At 48.1% G+C, this 19,328-nt stretch overlaps 1 protein-coding gene across 11 annotated transcripts; it reads right to left on the bottom strand.

Moving 5' to 3' along the window:
- Positions 1-2,732: 2,732 nt before the first annotated feature.
- On the bottom strand, positions 2,733-18,524 carry GMEB1 (glucocorticoid modulatory element binding protein 1). Of its 11 annotated transcripts, none has more exons than XM_039511780.1 (11): positions 18,489-18,524; positions 14,901-15,065; positions 13,068-13,180; positions 11,921-12,045; positions 9,335-9,438; positions 8,654-8,811; positions 7,144-7,272; positions 6,161-6,298; positions 5,431-5,553; positions 3,706-4,373; positions 2,733-3,544 (listed from the first exon to the last, which is right to left on the bottom strand). In XM_039511780.1, the coding sequence occupies exons 2-11, from the start codon at positions 15,026-15,028 to the stop codon at positions 3,314-3,316; spliced, it is 1,917 nt and encodes a 638-aa protein (XP_039367714.1). In that variant the 5' UTR covers positions 15,029-15,065; positions 18,489-18,524; the 3' UTR covers positions 2,733-3,313. The 11 variants fall into 11 exon arrangements, with proteins under 11 accessions (XP_039367714.1, XP_039367711.1, XP_039367715.1 ...); XM_039511777.1 differs by having other exon boundaries at positions 14,901-16,354; positions 18,489-18,506; XM_039511781.1 differs by lacking the exon at positions 18,489-18,524 and adding an exon at positions 17,862-17,880.
- Positions 18,525-19,328: the final 804 nt, after the last annotated feature.

Here is a 19,328-nt window from a genome sequence, read left to right as displayed (position 1 = left end):
AATTGGTCTGCCTCCCACCTCCTTCTGGACCTCAGAACAAATGCAGATATTTTGATGTGTAATGCAACACCTCCTTCCTTTCTCATTGCTTGTGCTTCCTGATCAAACTCTACAGCTCTATACCAATCTTCCAGTCATGAGACTTATCCCACCAAGTTCTGTGATGCCAATTAAGTCACAATTTAGCATATGTACTAAAACTTCCAGTTCTTCCTGTTTATTCCCCATACTACTTGCATTTTTTCACAGACAGCTAAGATGTTGAGCAGATTCCACCCCTGATTTCCCTCTCATTGCTCCTAGGATCCTATTGTAATCTTCCAGGCTACCCACAACATCTATCTCTCTCTTCAAGTTGTCTTTTTAATGCTTACCTGTGGGCTTTTGATGCATCACTGTGGGCCAGGAATTGTATGGATGGGAGTGAGGGGTTCCCATGGTTCCTCCAGGAACTAAAAACTGGTGATGGGAGGCTGATTAAGGCTAGTAGCTGCAACTGTACATAACTGCAGAGAACAACCATGCTCTGGGGTAGTTTGTATGGACTGGTTAAAAGTGGGGTTTCCAGAGGACAACAGACAAAGGAAGGGCTTTTGGTATAATAAGGCTGAGTTTAAAGTGGCACAACAGGACCTTATTTTTTATTCAGAAAACGGAAAGGAGCTTTTGTCGGGGGGGGAGGAGGGGCACATCTTGCACTTAGGACGGAAGAATCCCATGCACTGCTACAGACTAGGGACCAACTGGCTAGGCAGCAGTTCTGCAGACCTAGGGGTTACAGTGGACAAGAAGCTGGATATGAGTCAGCAGTGTGCCCTTGTTGCCAAGAAGGCTAATGGCATTTTGGGCTGTATAAGTAGGGGCATTGCCAGCAGATCGAGGGACGTGATCATTCCCTTCTATTCGGCATTGGTGGGGCCTCATCTGGAGCAATGTGTCCAATTTTGGGCCCCACGCTACAAGAAGGATGTGGAAAAATTGGAAAGAGTCCAGTGGAGGGCAACAAAAATTATTAGGGGGCTGCAGCACGTAACTTATGAGGAGAGGCTGAGGGAACTGGGATCATTTAGCCTGGAGAAGAGAAGAATGAGGAGGGATTTGATAGCTGCTTTCAACAACCTGAAAGAGGATGGAGCTCGGCTGTTCTCAGTGGTACCAGATGACAGAACAAGGAGTAATGGTCTCAAGTTGCGGTGGGGGAGGTTTAGGTTGGATATTAGGGAAAACTGTTTCACTAGGAGGGTGGTGAAGCACTGGAATGGGTTTCCTAGGGAGGTGGTAGAATCTCCTTCCTTGGAGGTTTTTAAGGTCAGGCTTGACAAAGCCCTGGCTGGGATGATTTAGTTGGGGACTGGTCCTGCTTTGAGCAGGGGGTTGGACTAGATACCTCCTGAGGTCCCTTCCAACCCTGATATTCTATGATTCTATCATCTTGCAGAAGGATTGGAAGGACTTTGCTGGCTAGAGCCCAATAAACAGATCGGTGAGCTCTGGTGAGATTTTAGCATGTGGTTAGGAACTTTTGGGCTTTTTTATATGTTTTTTCTGCAATTCTTTCTCCCTCAGAATAAATGTATTTGGTTTTGTGAAGGCTGGCTATTAACTGGTATACACTGTTGTAGCCCCTGGGGAAAGATTAATCACAGGCCCTGGACCCTGGTCAGCACTACTGCTGGGGAAAACACAGAGAAGTGCAGACCGACTTCAAGCCTAAACCCCCAGATATGGAGGAAGAGAGACTGGATCTCTGCCCAAGAGAGGTAATAGCTGGGAAGCCTGAAACCTTTAAGACCCCAGGGGCGGAGGGGCGGGGTTAACCCTGAAACTGTGACAAGATGATCTGGTGGTTAAAGCTGTGGTCTGGCACTCAAGAGATGTGGGTTCAATTCAGGGCTTTGGAGCTGTGCTCCGGCTCTGATCCCACTCCAGGCAAAAACCTGCTGCTCCACTGCTCCAGAGCTGCTCCACGCTCCAGCTCCGGGCTCCGCTCCAAAGCCCTGGTTCAATTACCAGCTCTTCCTAAGAACACCTGTGCAAACAGGAGCAAGTCAAAGGGCCCATTCTCCCTGCCTTGCACCTTGCGTTATTTATATCCGTGCAAAGTGGGTATAAAAAGCTACCAACCCAGAATGGTAGCATCATACACCCCCTTTGCCCACTGACAAGCTACAGTCGAGTGGAAAATCAGGCCTTTAATGTCTGTCTCTTAATAAATAATATTTCCTTTCTCCCTTCCGTTGTTTACAGTGTAAGTGCTATATTCATGGACTATTTCCTATGTGCAGGAGGCGCAGTGCCTGGCAAAACAGGGCCCCGATCTGAATTGAGGTGCTATTAAAATACAAACAACAAATTCACCGGTCGTCCTTCCCATTAATAATCTAGATGCATTTAGATTTTTCCTTTTAATGCAAAAAAAAAATTAAAAATAAAATAACCACACACCTCCTCCTCCTCCCACTCCGGGTCTATTTCTGTTGTTACTGTTTTGCTTAATATATTTCAACCAAGCAGATTTCCCCCAGCCCTCCCAATTCCCCACAATTCAACAGTTAAACTAAAAATAGTTTCCCTCCTTCCCTTCCTCGCCCCACAAAGAAACAAAAGAGCCCCCCCACTAAAGAAGTGGCGGGGGGGGGGAATGCTGAGGCAGTCACAACGCTAAAATAATATGCCTGTTCTAATCCTGCAAATAGATTAAGGGAAAAAAAGAAAAAACTCACACACCAACATGTAGCAACTAGCAAATACAGTTTCCAGCGTGCGGCATAAACAGATGGGCTCCTGCCCCGTGGAGTCCAGCTCTCCCAGGAAGCAACAGCACAACACACGCTTTATACATCCAGGAGGTCAGCGCTATGCTAAAGGGAGGGCTGTGTTTTTACCAGTGGGTTGATTCTTCTCCTTTAGGCACCAGGCTTAAGCGAGCAGTGTCTTGTAACAGTGTCCTGCGGCAAAAAAACTTACAATGCCTGGGAGGGAGAAGGCCAGGAAGGGAAGAAGCAGGATTTGGGTGACAGAACCCAAAAGCAGCTTAAGCACTTTAGCAGCCAGCAGATCTGGAAAGGGGAAGGGAGAGCAAAGCAAAAAAAAAACAAAACAAACAACAAAAACCACAGGGTGTGGGAAAGGGGACAATGAACGCTACAGTCAGGGTTGCTGTTTCCTTGCCAAAAGCAAAATACCAGCATAGTTGATAATGAGGAGTTGGACAGAATTCCCTTCCCTGGGAAAAAATAAAAATGAGGTACCTGTTTCCCGCAAAGCAATAATCAACCCCTTCCAGCAGTAAGATCAATGCTCCAGTTACTGGTCAGAGAGTCTTTCTCAAATAAAATAGTCCTAGCAATGACCAGGCCTGGGCAAAAACGAGAATATGGACTGTATCACAGTGTGCTCTCAGGAAGGAGAGGTGATGTCCCCTTCTGGTCTGCAGAATCACTCCTTCCTCCCTGCAGAAACAGTTGATTTTGTCCATCACTCCATGGAGATGGAGCCTTTTCTTGGGCCTCTCTGTGTTTCTCCAGCTTTTTCCGTTTTTGGACTGTAAAAATGAAAAAGATCCACGGCAATGAACAGGATGACTGTCAAAATAAAAAAGTTTTACCAAAAAAAAAAAAAAAAAAAGAAACCAACAACCCATCCCACCAATGAGATTTGCCTTCCTTGCTAATCCTCCAAGACAACAATCTCTACATTGTGCACCTGGTGCTGATGGTCCTCAACCTCTGCCATCACTTTCTCCTCTGTCCTCAGCTCAGTTTCCAGAATCACAGCTTTGCCCTCCGATTCCTCAGTCTCTGCTTCAGGATCTGGTGCTGGGTCTATCTCTATGATGGTCTGTCCATCTTCTGAGGTGCCCTCAACAGCTTGGATGGTAGAGGTCAGGCCAGACTCCATGGCCACCAGTTCCACAGGGTTCACCACTGTGGCCACGTTAGCCAGGCCACCGCTGTCCTGCATAGCAGCTGAGCTCAGCAGGGCCAAGCTCGAGGACGGATGAAGGGTTACAGTGTCAGATGAACTGGACTTGGAGGAAGACACCACGGTGGCATATCGGAAGAGCTGTGAGGATGGCAAGGTGTGGAGAGTCACTGGGCTGGATCCCTGGCTGATGGTTGCCACTGGAATGTTGCCCACTGAGAACTGCTGTCCCATAGGGGCAATGGCAATGGGTGAGATGACTGTGAACTGAGGCTGCTGGACGGGGGTGGAAGAACTCAAGACTGTGGCTGAGGCCGGGCGCTGCAGACGAGGTCTCTTAGGGGGTTTTGGAGCACTGACTGGCATCAGCACCACGTTCTGGATCGTCTGAGACTTTATCTTCTGATCTCTGGCGAGCTTCTTCTGCTCCTCCAGCTGGCGTTCCAGGTCTGCAAGAAGAATCACAATGCAGCATATTCAGATAAATCTTGAGTCACTGAAAACAGAGGGAGATACTAAAAGGGACTCCATAGAATCAGCAACATCTGGTGCCACATATTATTTATTTTGCAGCGAGGCATCTCAGATGTCCAATCAGGTGTTTCTCCTCAATCCACTTCGGACAAAACTTTGTTCAAGACTGGGGCCGGACTGACTATGGCCCTGCAGCTTCAGCAACCATTCACACCTGTGCAGAGTGGAGGCAGAACACTGCCTTTCTGATCTGGTAGCTTTTTACACCCACACTGCATTTGTGTAAATGGCTGCACAAGGTGCAACACAATGGAGAATTAAGGACCAAGGTCCTTGGGATTCCCCCTGTCTCCTCATTCTGGAGTAGTTATCTACCTCTACTTATCTGCTCACAGTCTTGTTTTCACTGCTGAGAAGATGGGTGCCATTGCTGCACATGCCTGTTCCAGCTAGGAGAGACCGCGGCAGCGAGTGCCATCTCCTGAGCTCGGTTGGGTGCCATCTCAGGATGGATGGCATTCATGAGCTGTCGCAGAGACTGGGAGTCCCGAGGCCACTCCCGAAGCTGGGTCTCCAGCACAAACAGAGCTCAGATAAGGATCTTTGGGGGATATAACTGAAAATAAGAAGAGGAAGCATCAGCCATAGTGGAGCAGATCAGAAGTCCAGCATCCTTCCCTCAGCAGAGGGCATACCTAATACTACACACTCCCTAACATCCTGGCCAACGGTTCATTGCTACACAAGGGACTTTGGGGGATTCCTACCTGATCCCTAGAATGGATGGAGATTCAAGTACATGTGTTTCATGATGTAGTATGTCAATAATTTGCAGTGACACAGGATAATACACCAGTTGCGTGCTGGTGTATGGAAAAAAAGGCAAATTTAGGTTTTAAATAAAGGGAGTAACATATTGCTTTGCATTTGTTCAATGTCAAATAGGAAAGCGCATGAGTCACATCAGCTCTAGAGAGCTGTGATGGGACACCAGGTTTCACTAACAAAGAATTTCCCAGGCATTGACCATACCTGCTAAAGTATAAAGAAACTGCTCTTCTCCCTGCTCTGTTTGGCTTTTCCTGTTGTCCAAAACTTTCTTGACTGTGTCCATCAAGCCAAAAGTGTGGGCCACATTATTCAGGACTGCAGCATCTGCAAGGAAACCCCACATGTGAGTGCTTAAAATTCCTTAGACAGCCTGAGCTTCCAGTCAAGGAGCCAGACAGGTGAGATTTATTTATTTATGCCTAAAATCCTCTAGTGCTGTCTGTTAAAAGTTCTTAATTTTTCCAGAGTGCAATTCCAGGGGTGCTGGCTGGGGAGGGCATTCCCACCCCCATGGACATCCAATGATGGAAAAACTCTATTCATATCAAAATAAATAAAACAAAGACCCATCGCTCAAGCAGCTCTGAATAGCTGCAAATTATAGCATCATCTGTATATGCAAATATGCTGTTAGACCACCCCCTACAATTTTTCTGCCCATAATGTTGGCAGTGTCATTAGCGCTCCAGCAATAGTGAAGGTTGCACAAGTTTTTCTATAACATACGATTTTCTGAAACTGTCATCCATCTGCCCAAAGGTAAATGAAAAAAGACCAAAACAAAACATGGGTGTAAGTAAAAAGAGGATTTGATGCCAGGAGAGGATTTTGTGAGTAGGCAAGGGCCAATTTTCCCTTCCTGTCTCTGACTATAGCCCCTTTTTCAGTAATCCTTTAATATCAACACAGAGGCTGCTGGCCTCCCACCCACCTGTGATCTGGAAGGGAGATTGGCCGAGCCTCTGCTGGACACCTTTCAGCACCTCTTCTATCTCTTTCTGGATGTTGCAGACGACCTCTTCCATCAGCCCCACGTCGGCTATTCCTTTCCAGAACATCAGCGTGTCCTCTGGCACAGGAAGAGACAGGAGGGAGAAGAATTCGACACGTACAAGCATTTGGCATTTTCCCGCAAGGCTACATTAAAACCGTTCCAAGAGCAGCGCGCTGTCATGCAGCAGTAACTTTGGAAGCCGGCTTCTAATCTGGCCATCAGGGCGGACATGACATGCAAAAAACAGAAACAAACAAAAAAAAATGGATCTGGGAAGTAAACATCACTAGTGAGGTCTTTCATACAGCTTACGACTTTAAGAGCAGTACTTCACTACCTCTGCCTGTCTGCACAAGATACAGAGTCTAGGTCTTCACCTGCTGGCCTGGGGAACTCTGCCAAAGCTTCTGGACAGGTATGAAGAGGGCCAGTGAAGCACCTGTAACAATAGTGCTGGGAGAAAGTGGATGGCTCAGAGAACTGGTAATAAGCTATGGAGGGCTTTGCCTCTAGGTCAGTAGTTTGAATCCAGCCATGGCCAATAGGGACTGAATGTGAAGTTGTTCACTGGCCTGTGGAAAATGAGTGGGTGGTCTCTGCCCAGTTCCTGATAGGCTGGTGTCTATTTCATAAAGAGTCACCATATCGTAACAGGCACTAACTGACCTGCTTAGTCATCTCAGCAGAGAGGCCAAGGACTGAATGGGCTTAAGAGACTGAACTCACCCTTACTTACAGTTGGGGGCACCAGGTGTGTTTGCAGGGGAGAGGGGAAACTTGCACTACTGCTGCCTATGTCATACCTGTTCTGAGGACATTAGTCTCCCAGGCAGTAAATCTGGAACCTTTCATCAGCCTTAAATTCACTCAGAAAATGTGGACAGGTGGCAGAGACTAGCTTAAAGACAGTATGAACTTACCCGAAATCTCCTCTGTGTCCTTCTTGATGCCCTCCTCAGTGGCCATGGTGACAGCAGCCGTCAGAGCAGAGTTCCATTCAATCCCCTCCTCCATGCTCTCCTCCGACAATGCGATTTGGGTGATGCTCCCTGCAAAAGGATCCAGAAGAGGAGGCTTCAGCTCTCTCGACAGCACCAGGAATTTCACGCTCCAATCAGCAGTTTTACTTTCCACTCCCCCAGTGTTTTTCACTCTCTGTCAGGCTATTTGTATCTATAAACCAAACTAGCAAAAAGCAGATGTTGCTTGTCGTCAATGGAACCATATCTATGAAATGCACTAGGGTTTGTGGATGGAAAACCGCTCCCTCTCCAAAGAGTTAAACAGAGATCCATCCTGGTGTAAAAGTAGCAGAAGGGAACGGAATAAACTTAAGGGAACTTAAGGAGCAAATTGGTTGGTCATTTCCCTGCCTTGTCACATTGGGAACATAGGACTGTCCATATCAGATCAGAGCACTGGTCTATCCCGACTGGCATCATACCTCACACACTAGCTGTCACTTCAGACTTAGAGGAAAGTAACCTAACCAATTTTATGATAATGTACAAGGGGAGGCAATCTCCTTCCTGACCTCTGCAAAAGATTGGCTTATGTCCCGAAGTATGAGATTTGATCAGCCTTATTTCAGCATTCATAGTTAAAATGCTATTGGTCATTCAAAGTCTCCACCCAGAGTAATTGCTTCGTTGACTTTCTAAACAACATTAAACTTGGAAGCACTTTGTTTTTCATTTTTATTCTGAGTAGCAGCCTGAAACGGCAGCACCACTGCAGAAGCCATGCATCATGTATGTAAATGGTACCAAACGCCAAGCTGTAGGGTTACCAACTACAGCATGTGGAAAACTGGGCAAACTGGTAAGGCTGCAGGTGGAAATACGCTGCCAGAGGTAGAAGTGGGAGCCAGATCCCGGCTGGCTGGGGTTTTAATATTCCATTTGTTTATTTTTCAGAGTAAAAAAACCCACCAGAAATCCAATATACTCCCTTTCACGTGACCCTCTACTAGGCCTGCAAATAGGACACGCGTCAGGAAAACCACTGCAAGCAGGTGTCTTTCAACTGTTTTTTCATGAGCTGTTTTGTGTTCCACACCCAAGTACTTTAGAACAGAGATTGCCAAGAGGTCAGTTACCAGCAGTTTTCCGTTGGGTCCCAAAGCACCACCAGTGCATTGCTGGCTGCTCCCCACCCCATGTACAGTTCATTGCTAGATCCCACTGATCCCCACTTCCAGCCGATGCAACAGGAAGCTTCACCCCTCCCAGGAATCTTTTGAAACACCTTGGGTGCAAGTAAAAAGTAATCTGAGATGTGGGACTGCTAAATGGAAAGGTGGTGGTGCACTGCATTAGGACACTGCACACAGAAAACAAACAGAGACAACTGGACAGTCTCAGGGAACAGGAGGAGGAGCGAAGTGCTACAGGGTAACACACAGCATTTCTAGCTGGCTTTGTCCCCTACCATCAGCTGATGTGGGCGTCTGCACCACACTTGTCTGTTGCCCTGGCACCGGTGCTCTGGCACTGCTGATCAGGAGATCAAATTTGGTGCTTCGACAGGTGTTGGTGCAAACCTTGTCGTGCTGGTAGAAGTCGATTTGCCCAGAGTCCATCATCTTCCTGTGCACAGAATGGGGAGAGAACTATGCAATGAACTCAGCTTGGATCTCAGAGGGGCAGAGAGAGGTCAGAGGAACAGCTATGACTGCATGGGGAGGAGGAAGATCAAGAAACCCATGACTCCCCCAGAAGATCTTAACTGAAAAACAGTGCCCCTCATTTCTCCATTCCCCAACTTTGTGTTCATGGTTCTGGCCCTGTGACAGTATCCTTATACCCCATTAAATACCATACAACCCTACCTGTATATGTTCACCACATAATCTCTGGGACGTAAGGTGAAATCCTGGTGCCAGTGACAAAACTCCCATTGACTTCAAGTGGGGCCAGGATTTCACCCTAAAGGTCCTGCAAGCTGCTGGCCATCCATATTAAAAGTGATTTGCTGTTCCATCCACTTTTTCTTGATAAGAGATTTGACTGGCATGTATTGAAGACACAGAGGCAGATGAAATGTCTGCATAGGATTCTGTCGCTGCACTGAGGAAGTGCTGAAGCTGGCTACCATGGTGCACAGTCATACCTCAACATGATTCCTCCAAGGCGAATGGCTCTCTTCCAGTCCTTCAGGGTAGACTTGCCAGCCAAGTGAACAAAGTGCTTAGGGCTGATCAATTGGTCATTAAACTAAAAAACAACAACAACAACAACAACAAAGAATTCAGCCAGGCAGAAGGACAGATCAACAAAACCAGGAGGGAACGTTACTTTACATTAGGACACTCCACAACCAGAAGCCATTGGTCAGTTCTTCTAGCCCAATATCCTGTCTCTAGCAGTAGCTTCAGCTGAAGGAGACCGCCACCTCCCAATAATGTACGTAACCGGCAATGCAACAGTGGGTGGCTATTGGGAGCGGTTCCTTCCTGAACCCCTTCCTGGAGATCATTTTACACCCTGAAGCATGTGATTTGATACAAACGTAGAAGAAAATCCAGCACATTTAGGAGGGATGTCTGATTTTTTTTCAGCAGGGTGGCCAAAAAGCCCAAAGCAGCACTTTAGCACTTTCTTTTTTTGCTGCCTTAAAGGTAGTTTTACAGTCCATGAACAATATTCCTACCATAAACAGGTCCAATTACCTTTGAAGCCAGTGGTAGTTGCTCCCATTTACTCATAGATTCACAGATTCCATGGCCAGAATGGACCAATGTGATCATCTAGTTTGACTTCCTGTCTAACGCAGGCCATAGAACTTCCCCAAAATAATTCCTAGAGCAGAGCTTTTAGAAAAACATCCAATCTTGATTTTAAAAAATTGACAGTGATGAAGAATCCACCATGACCTTTGGTAAATTGCTCCACTAGCTAATTACCCTCACTGTTAAACATTTACACCTTATTTCCACTATGAATTTGTCTAGCTTCAACTTCCAGCCATTGGATCATGTTAGACCTTCCTCTGCGAGATTGAACAACATAACCTTTCATACCAAAATCAGAGAACTCAGATGTCGGTCATATTTTGCGCTGACATACACCTTGGGCTAACTCACTGGCTTTTCTGGGTTGCGTGCAACAAAGAATTCGGTTTGGCATATGCTGTATGGTAATAAGGCCTGTCCTTGCTCCCACTGAAGTCACTGAAAGTGCTACCACTGAATTCAATGACGCAGCATTGGGTTAATAACTAACAATATATTTGAGAGATGAACCACAACCAAAGCTCCATAAACAAACTTCAGATGCAGATATAGGTTTAGATCTGAGTTTGCAGCAGAAATCTCAATCTGTAGTGGCCTGTATCAGAACAACAAACCTAAACACCTGGAACTTTGGAAAAGTTTACACCCCAAGTTCAAGAATATTTAGACTTGGATCTACCTGTAATAAAGATCCAAGCCAACCTGGATCTGGATTCAGAGACTGGAATCAGAGGACTTGCCTCTCTTTAAAATTAAGGTATCTATTCAACATGCAAATTAAAACACTAAAATGGTCAGTGTAAATAAAACCCGATTTAATCGTTTGTTTGACTTTTGGCCCATCTTCTCACCTGCTTCCATTAATTCCTTCATTCTCCTAGTTATAAAAAGTGATGAGTGCTTTAAAACGTTTTAAAAAATTACCCTTTTTGCCACCCTTAAATCATACTTCTAATCCTTTAACTCCCTTAATTAAATACATGGCAGTTTAAAGTGATGCACACATCTGATTTACACTAGGCTGAATTAGCTCTATGTGTCAAATGACACCCCACCATCCGTGTGACGTGAGCATTTTACTTGGGAAATACCCTCAACTTTACCTCCCACCAATAATTGAGACATGCCCTCCTAAAAGCCAAGCAGTAAAACACTGAAGCCACAAAGTGCACATCAGCTGCAGGAACCAAGAAGCTCTGCACTCAGCGTTTCTGGCCTGCAGGACTTGCGTGAACTTACAGACGCGCACACTGGCATTAACCTCAATAGCTTATCACATTGCCAGCTGGGGGACCCGACAGCAGTGCTGTGATGTTATATTGGAGCTGATCCGCAGCTGAATCAAACTGGTGTGAGCCCTGTTCCTCAAGGGCCAGATTACCTGGTATTTTCTGTGAGTATCCATAGGCAGGGGCTGGATACTATAGGACATGGTTTCAGAGGGGCTCAGATACACCTATTGTTAACCTGCAAGGCAAAGTGATGGCTGGCAGAGCCTGAGGAGATTGTTTGGGCAGCTAACAGACTCTTGGTATCAAGGAGCTGATGTCCAGTTAAGCACCAGCAAGTCTCTCTCACACACACAGTCCTGCGCACCCCTAGAAACCATCACAACATGGCTCTAAGGGAGTGTGATGGAAGAAAAGAAAAAGCAGGACTTTAAACAGGGATCAATAGCGACTCAGAAAGAAAATGGGGCTGAGAACCCTCCACCCTGAGATTCTCCCTGAAAATCTGCTCATAGTCTTGCCTCTGACAGAGACAAAACCAAGGCCCATGTTTGTGGTCCTGCATGCTGCCTAAGCAAATTTAACAAACTCCAGTGTGGAGAGACAGATGAAATTGAGAGAGAGAGAGAGGGGGAAAAAAAGTACACTGGAAGAAAGAAGATGACCTGCCACAGTCCCAGCTTCAGAGAGGGGATCTGCAAAGGAAATCGGGCTACTCTATAGCAAACAAGTTACCTTGACGCACTTGACATTAATTCCTGGACAGACAAACTTCTTCCAGAGGAGAATGGCTTTGCTCTCCCCACAGGTGATGGGGTAGGCAATCTCAATTTCCTCGTTGGTTTCAATGGTGCTGGGGTCTGCAGGCAGAAGCATGGATAACATGAGATTTTCATTACTGGGAGCTGAAACCACAAAGGCAGAAGTGTAAACGTCCAGTTTCGCGAGTAGGACACTTTCTAATTCAGCAATACCCCTCTTATCCTTCCCAGCCCCATAAAGCCATTGCAGCTAAAGGGTCCATTTTCTTGCAGCAGGTGACTTCCTTCTAAATGGCAACACCCAATATCTACGTTTTTCTTTAGCAGAATCTTTTTGAAGTGATCACCAATGCTAGCAAAATGCATCCAACGCAAGCACTAAGAAAGGTCACCAAGGGTCAGTAAGTAGAACGACATCCTGTCACGTGGGAAATCTCAGTTTAAATTTAAGACATAGGAGAATGTTCTGCTCTAGTGTCTAAGCAGTGGGTCTCTGCTCCAAAAGCCTGTTCCGTGCAGGTGCTGATCTTCTACTAACGTCAATGGGAGATCCACACACAGAGAAGGGGCAGAATACTAGAGTCAAGATCCACTGTGTGATTCTGAAAGAACTTCCCTCTAGGCTCTTGCTCCGTGGGCTGGCAGGGAGCACTGCAGAGCCAGCATGCTCAGCTCATTCTATGTAACCCTAACCTGTATCAATCCATACAAAGCAAGAAGCCAGCTGTTTGACAGGGACTGGCGTGGATGCTCAAACAGTTCCTGCTGGATTCCCTGCTCACACAAACACCGTACAACTGCCGTTCTGGTACACAGACGCTAGCACCTGTGTATCAAGAAGGCCTCCAAGGTGAATTCCTGGCTCCACTGAAACCAATGCAAGTTTTGCCATTGACTTCACTGGAGCCAGGATTTCACCCCCAGTATCTAGAGTCCTAGTGTCCTAGCACTGGTGATCCAGGTGGGAACACCCCAAGACAATGCACTCCACGTCCTGGGGAAACAACATCCCCAACTGTCGATCCCAGTAGTGAGAGAATCCCAGTGTATTAAAGGTGCAAACCAAACTGTAAGTAATTCTGCAGGAGACATGTTTATGCCCACACCAAAGAGAAACTTACCAATCCCTTCTTCTAGTTTGTGTATGGTATGTGTTTCTACAGCCACCACAGCGGCACTGGTCTCAGAGCCCTCTTCGTAAATCCTGTTGTAAAAGTGTCCATCGATAAACAAACTATATAAATCACGGAAAAATTAAGATTCATAACACAGGGTTAAAAACCTCATTTCATTTTTTGCTTACTTGTCCCTTTGGGACAAAATCTTTTGTTTTACAAACTTTTTTTCGGGGGGGGGGAGGGCGGGAAGGGAAAAGGGGAGGGGGCAATTCAGATATAAAAACTGAGTAATAGTCACCAGGGATTGAAACATGCATAGCTGTTACCAATGCTACGCTCCCCACCCCCACACTGCTCCACCAGTAAAACTGTAAATTCTCTGCTTTACATTTGTACTGCAACTTTGCCTACCACCTCAGATATACACATGTGGCATTTTGCATCACTGTATATCCTTGTGATCACAGACTGAAAGATTCAGTTGTCATGCCGACAGGCAAAGGGACAGAGTTACTTGTTTATAAATCTGCACTTTTCATGTTATGAGTTTTATGCACGTAAAATCCCAGTTCATGTTGAACAAATGTGTTTTGCAATATATTTATTGATTAAAAGGCATGTAACTGGTGGAAGTCATATACCCCTAGAAAGAGACTGCCAATGCCGGGTACCATAATACACTGCCAACATTTAGCACCCTGGCTTTATTATATTTCACAGTAGGGGATGCCAAAGCAGGAACAGATGTTTGTGTATGTTGATAAAGTTACATTATCACATAGGTGATGGTTTCCATGTGATCAACTGCACTCATCATGCCCCTTTGCCTGGCTCAACTGCATACGGCTCATTAATCTATCTCCCCAGGCGTTGTTTTAACATTCATACCCCTGAGCAGCCATTAAAAAAACCCAACAAACTACTAGGGAACGTGGAATTTCCCTGTCCTATAATTACACTGGCCCAAAGCTCAGATACCATAGTGGTGGGCCCAGTATGTGACCCCAAATAGAACAAACTAAAATAGAAGCAGCAGTATTTAGTCCTCAAACAATGACAAGTTTAAGGTCTAATATCTCATGACCCATTAGGGCTAGAAGCAAAACTTTTATAACTTTTTATTTTAAACACAACATAAATTAACCTGTGGAACTCATGGCTACAAGACATTCAATCTGAGAGCTGAGCAGGATTCAAAAAAGGATCAGACATCTATATATGGCTAATGAGAAAATCCAATTACACAGGATAGGATTACAAAACAATGGATATAGACCATCATGATTCATGGCATAAACCAATCTCTGCTTGGGGTTAGAAAAAGGCTTCCCCTAAGGACAGGCTATTTGGGAATTGTTCATTATGGAGATTTCTTGTACCTTCTGCTGAAATACTTGGTACTAGCCATTGTTACACAGGATACTGGAGTAGATCTGACCACAAATCTGATCCAGTATGGCAATTCCTAACCATTGCAAAGGGGAGGGATTCTTAGCTTCCCTCTGAGACGCCCAGGGCTTGCTTCTAGCTTGGGAATTCCCAAGATATTGAATCTTAAAGTCACTACCTTATTATGGATGTGAACTATTTTAGGTCATTGTTAGAGGTTAACATTTTAATCAGTTATAATTTCTCTTTTCCGCTAAGGCTTGCAGAACAGAATCAATCAAAGTATAACCCTTTCAGAAGTACCCCTTAAAGAGCATGCTGAAAACGGACATGCCTTGGATCACATACATGAGATTAACCACATTGCAAACATACCCCCTTCCCACACCTGTGCACCCACATGCGTGTCAATATTCTAGAATAGGCAAAGCTACAAGGATCACTCACCCTTGCTGCACTGGCTGTAGCTGTAGTATCACTTGGGTTTTGGTATCTTCCGGGTTCTCCCCTTCATTTCCTTCGCTTGGTACAACCACCACATCCCCCACAGGGACACTCACTTCGGCATTTGCCATTTCTCACATGCAGTCAAAGGGCTGGGTGGCCAGTGTGCTGTAGCAGACAAGCAGAGGCAGCTATTTATCCTGGTCTCAGGGGAAGAAGAATGCTCTATGGTGTCAAAATGGACGAGCAACTGTCGCCAGCAGTCCTGCCGCAGTTAACAAAATGATATTGGACTAGTGGGAGCTGAGACGCTTACAGAAGAACGATTCTCAATCTCTGAGCAGGTGAAGGGGAGCACTAGTTGTTGATAAAACTCCATGCTGCAGAAGCAAACTGAAGTGCAACAGCTGCCATGAAAGAGAAGGGGATATTGGGCTTCTGATGATGGGCAAGTATAAGCCAGAGAGTGTACCTCTCAGCTTGCAGAGCAGGCAGTTGAGACCATTTAGATCTAGTATCAGTGAAACACAAAAACCACGGAACCCCACAGTACCATATTCACAAACATTTTAACAGCAGACAGAATGCAGAGTGGAATTACCTGTACAGTGTAGTTTAAGGACTAAACATTGCAAAATCAGTGCCAGCCAGGTCAGCGTCAGCACTAACCCACATGCTTGGTCTTGGCAGCAGACATGAGTGTGCTGGGAGACGGGTTTCTAAGATGGGGCTAATTTCCTCCTTTCCTTAGTTGCAAGATTCCTAGCAGGCAATCTGATGCCATAATCTTTTATTACCAGACAAATGCATCGGCCAGGTCTTTCCCCAGTGCATTCAAGCATAAATGTAAGACTGTGATCCTAGCATCAAAGATGAGTTGAGGAGGGGACTAAAGGTCTTTAGAGTGGTTTACTGAAAGCACCTTGAGTATTTGTTGTGCTTTGCTGGAATATTCTCTAGTGCTCACATGGAAAAATACATATGTAATTTTATTACCGGAGGAGTTAATTGCTTTTTTTTATTATCCTTGCCTAAAAAGCATGGAGAGAGGATAACACGTTATGTAATTTGTTTGAAGTAATCCAGGCTCCAGTTCAAGATTGTTCTCCTTGGTTTTAAAACCCTCCACAGATTTGCACCAGTCTGTTTCAGAAACCATGTCTATTTCTCTACCTCGTCTTGTCTAGCTGGCCTCCTCTCTGCTCTTCTCCAGTCTCACTGACCTTGACATGAGAGCCTTCTCCTCTTCACCTCCTGCCATCTGGAATAGCCTCCATGTATGCGTACAGAGAGACCCACGTTTACATTATTGGGTTGCTGGAGGCAGTGTTCTCAGTGGCAGACCTCCAGCTGTGGCATTCCTTGCCAGATGAGATCAGGCTGAGTCTAAGCCTGATTCTGTTTAGGACCAAATGTAAGGCACAGCTTACCAAGAAAACCTTTGCTTATGTGCTGACCTAAAAAGAAGCACACGACCCTGCTTCAGACAGCTAGACTAGTTATCCTGGTTCAGATTTGCAGTGTGTTTTGGGACCAATCAGAACATGGCAGAGAAGCGACCCAGAAGGAAGCAAGGAATAGAAACATGATGTGGCCCAGTAAGGTTATGGCTGCATGGGATGCACAACCCAGAATTGCTCAAGGAGAATATGGCAGGATCTAGCTATCAAATCAGTTCTCCTTTGTTTTCAAGATTTCCTTGGCTTTTGTGTCTAGGGGGAATAGGATCTGCAGTCTCTGTCAGAGGGAACTCTGGGAGCTTCATAGCATATCAAAGCACCTAGTGTCAGATGTTACCAGGAAGATGAGTCACTTGGGTTCAGACAAATCTGCTGTGGAGTCTCCTGAGACGGTGGAGTTCAGTTGCTTCTGGACTCATTCTGCATATGTACAATTGAACTGCATCTGCAGTCCCCATTCAGCATTGTAAATGCCCTAGGAATGGCAGAGTCCTATACCTGACATCTGTTCTCCCACAACTTGTGTGCCTGAAACACAGGCAGATTTGGTCCCATGGGAACAATACAACTCTCTGTAGTTCACTTACTACACATCAGAGGCTGTATATTCTTGGGTCCAATGTTTAGTGGCATCTAGGGTTGGATTTATGAAACTCAGCATAACATTCCCTCATTAAGTGTTCACACATCCCACTGCAGCCAAGGTCACAGTATTAGAAAAGTCTCCTCCTTCACCCTTCCATATAGAGGTGCACAAGCCCTAAAATATTCACCCTTCAGTAGTCAGGCTTTGGAGGGTGAGACCCCACATTCCTTTCGTTTTTTGGCTGTTAAGATAACATGGTGCAAGGTCCTTCACCTGTCCTGGGTAGGGAGGACATACTCACACTTTTTATCCTCAGTCAGGGTCCCAGAACATGAGACCAGTCACCTTTTCAGCATCAGGACAACACAGGACTCAACCCACCCAGCGAAACACCACTCATCCATCTGTAGTCAAGGTCCTAAAGGTAACACCCATGTCTGGGATGAACAGAGCGCTACATTCACCCACTATACACATACCTTTCACTCTCCAGTCTGGTGTAACCACCAGGGATTCAAAAGGCCCAACCCCCTACCTCCCCCAAGGCTTCAATAATCTAAACACACAGGTGGTCTGAGGATGCCCAGCCCCCTTCACACCTGCACGGCCAGTAGACAACAGGCACATGGCTGTCCGCCAAAACTACCTTCACACTGAAGATCAGATGGGGCAAGCCTCCACCGTAACAACCCCTTACCTGGCTGTCAGGAACTCAGAGAGCATGAGACCCTCCCTCCACCCCTGTGTCCCCATCATCCCATAGGGACTGGAGAAAGTGGGATGCCACCTTCAGAGTCAGGTGTCCAAAGGGCCGAGCTGCGCTGACCCCTAGTCAGCGGGGCTGGGGGGGGGGGGGAGGCACTCTATGGCATGCTGGCTGGGAAGGAGGAGCAGAAGGTATTGGCCGGCCGTACACACCCCAGATTTCCTCTCCACCTTGTGTAGTAACAGAGAAGGGGGCAGGAGCTTTCTCAGGATTGCCCCACCAACCCCCCCCGGCTAGTGGGGCAGGGCTCAGGCAGCACAAACTCCCCGTGCCACCTGTGGCCTTGGACAACTGAGTGGGGAGGGCACGTGCCAGAGGGCACCAGCTCCCCCCCAAAGGTCAGAAAGGGTCAGAGGTCACCAGCCCTCTTCCCCTGAAAAGGTGGGGAGGGGAGGGGTCAGAGGTCACCAACCCCCTTTGCCTATGAGACCCCCGGGGGGAGGGCCCAAGGCCCCCCCGCCCCACACGGGGGTCGGGGCCCAGCGCCCCCCGCCCTCCTGTGCCCCCGCGCAGGGGCCAGGGGCGGGGCTCCCCTGGGGAGGGGGTGTGGCCTCCCCTCCTCCCGCCCCAGGCAGGCGGGCGAGCGCCGAGCGGACGCAGCCACTCAGCCCCCCTTCCCCCCCCCCGCGGCGGCGCGACGTCCCTCTCCCGGCGGCGGCACGTACGGCGGCGGCGCGCTCTGGGGCTTCCCCTCCCCCTGCGGCCGAACCCCCCCCCGCACTCCGCGTCCGGGCCTGGCCCCTCCCGGCTCCCGTAGCGCGGCGCCCTCCGTCCCTTACCGTCTCCGAACGGCCGAGTCAGGGGCTGGGGGAGGGGAGGAATGAGCATGCGCAGCAGGCGCGCTCGCGACAGCACTCGGTCGCCAGCACTTCCGGCCGCCGCCTTCCTTAAAGGGGCCGCGGACCATTTACTCCAGTCTACTGCCTAAGCCGGCAGTGCTGCGCTCTGGGGCTGTGGTGCCCCCCCCCTTCCTCGAAAGGCGCCGGGTCCCTGGGGTGCGGCCCCCTCCAGCCCGGGCCCTGTGCACAGTGCGGGGGCCACCCTCACCCCCCACCTTGCCCCTAGGGCGATCACGTGGGAACCCTGCCGGGGGGGGCACCTCCTGGGGGGGCCACCCTCACCCCCCACCTTGCCCCTAGGGCGATCACGTGGGAACCCTGCCGGGGGGGGCACCTCCTGGGGGGGCCACGCTCACCCCCCACCTTGCCCCTAGGGCGATCACGTGGGAACCCTGCCTGGGGGGGTGCAGCTCCCCTGAGGGCACCCCCACCCCCACCTTGCCCCTAGGGCGATCACGTGGGATCCCTGCCAGGGGGTGCAGCTCCCCCGGGGGCACCCTCACCCCCCACCTTGCCCCTAGGGCGATCACGTGGGAACCCTGCCTGGGGGGGTGCAGCTCCCCTGAGGGCACCCCCACCCCCACCTTGCCCCTAGGGCGATCACGTGGGATCCCTGCCAGGGGGTGCAGCTCCCCCGGGGGCACCCTCACCCCCCCACCTTGCCCTAGGGCGATCATGTGGGAACCCTGCCTGGGGGGGTGCAGCTCCCCTGGGGGGCCACCCTCACCCTGCACCTTGCCCCTCGGGTAATCATGTGGGAACCCTGCCTTGGGGGGGCCA

This window comes from Mauremys reevesii, linkage group 23 (assembly GCF_016161935.1).
Source record: "Mauremys reevesii isolate NIE-2019 linkage group 23, ASM1616193v1, whole genome shotgun sequence".
NCBI lineage: Eukaryota > Metazoa > Chordata > Testudines > Geoemydidae > Mauremys > Mauremys reevesii.
This window is presented reverse-complemented; position numbering and strand designations above follow the sequence as displayed.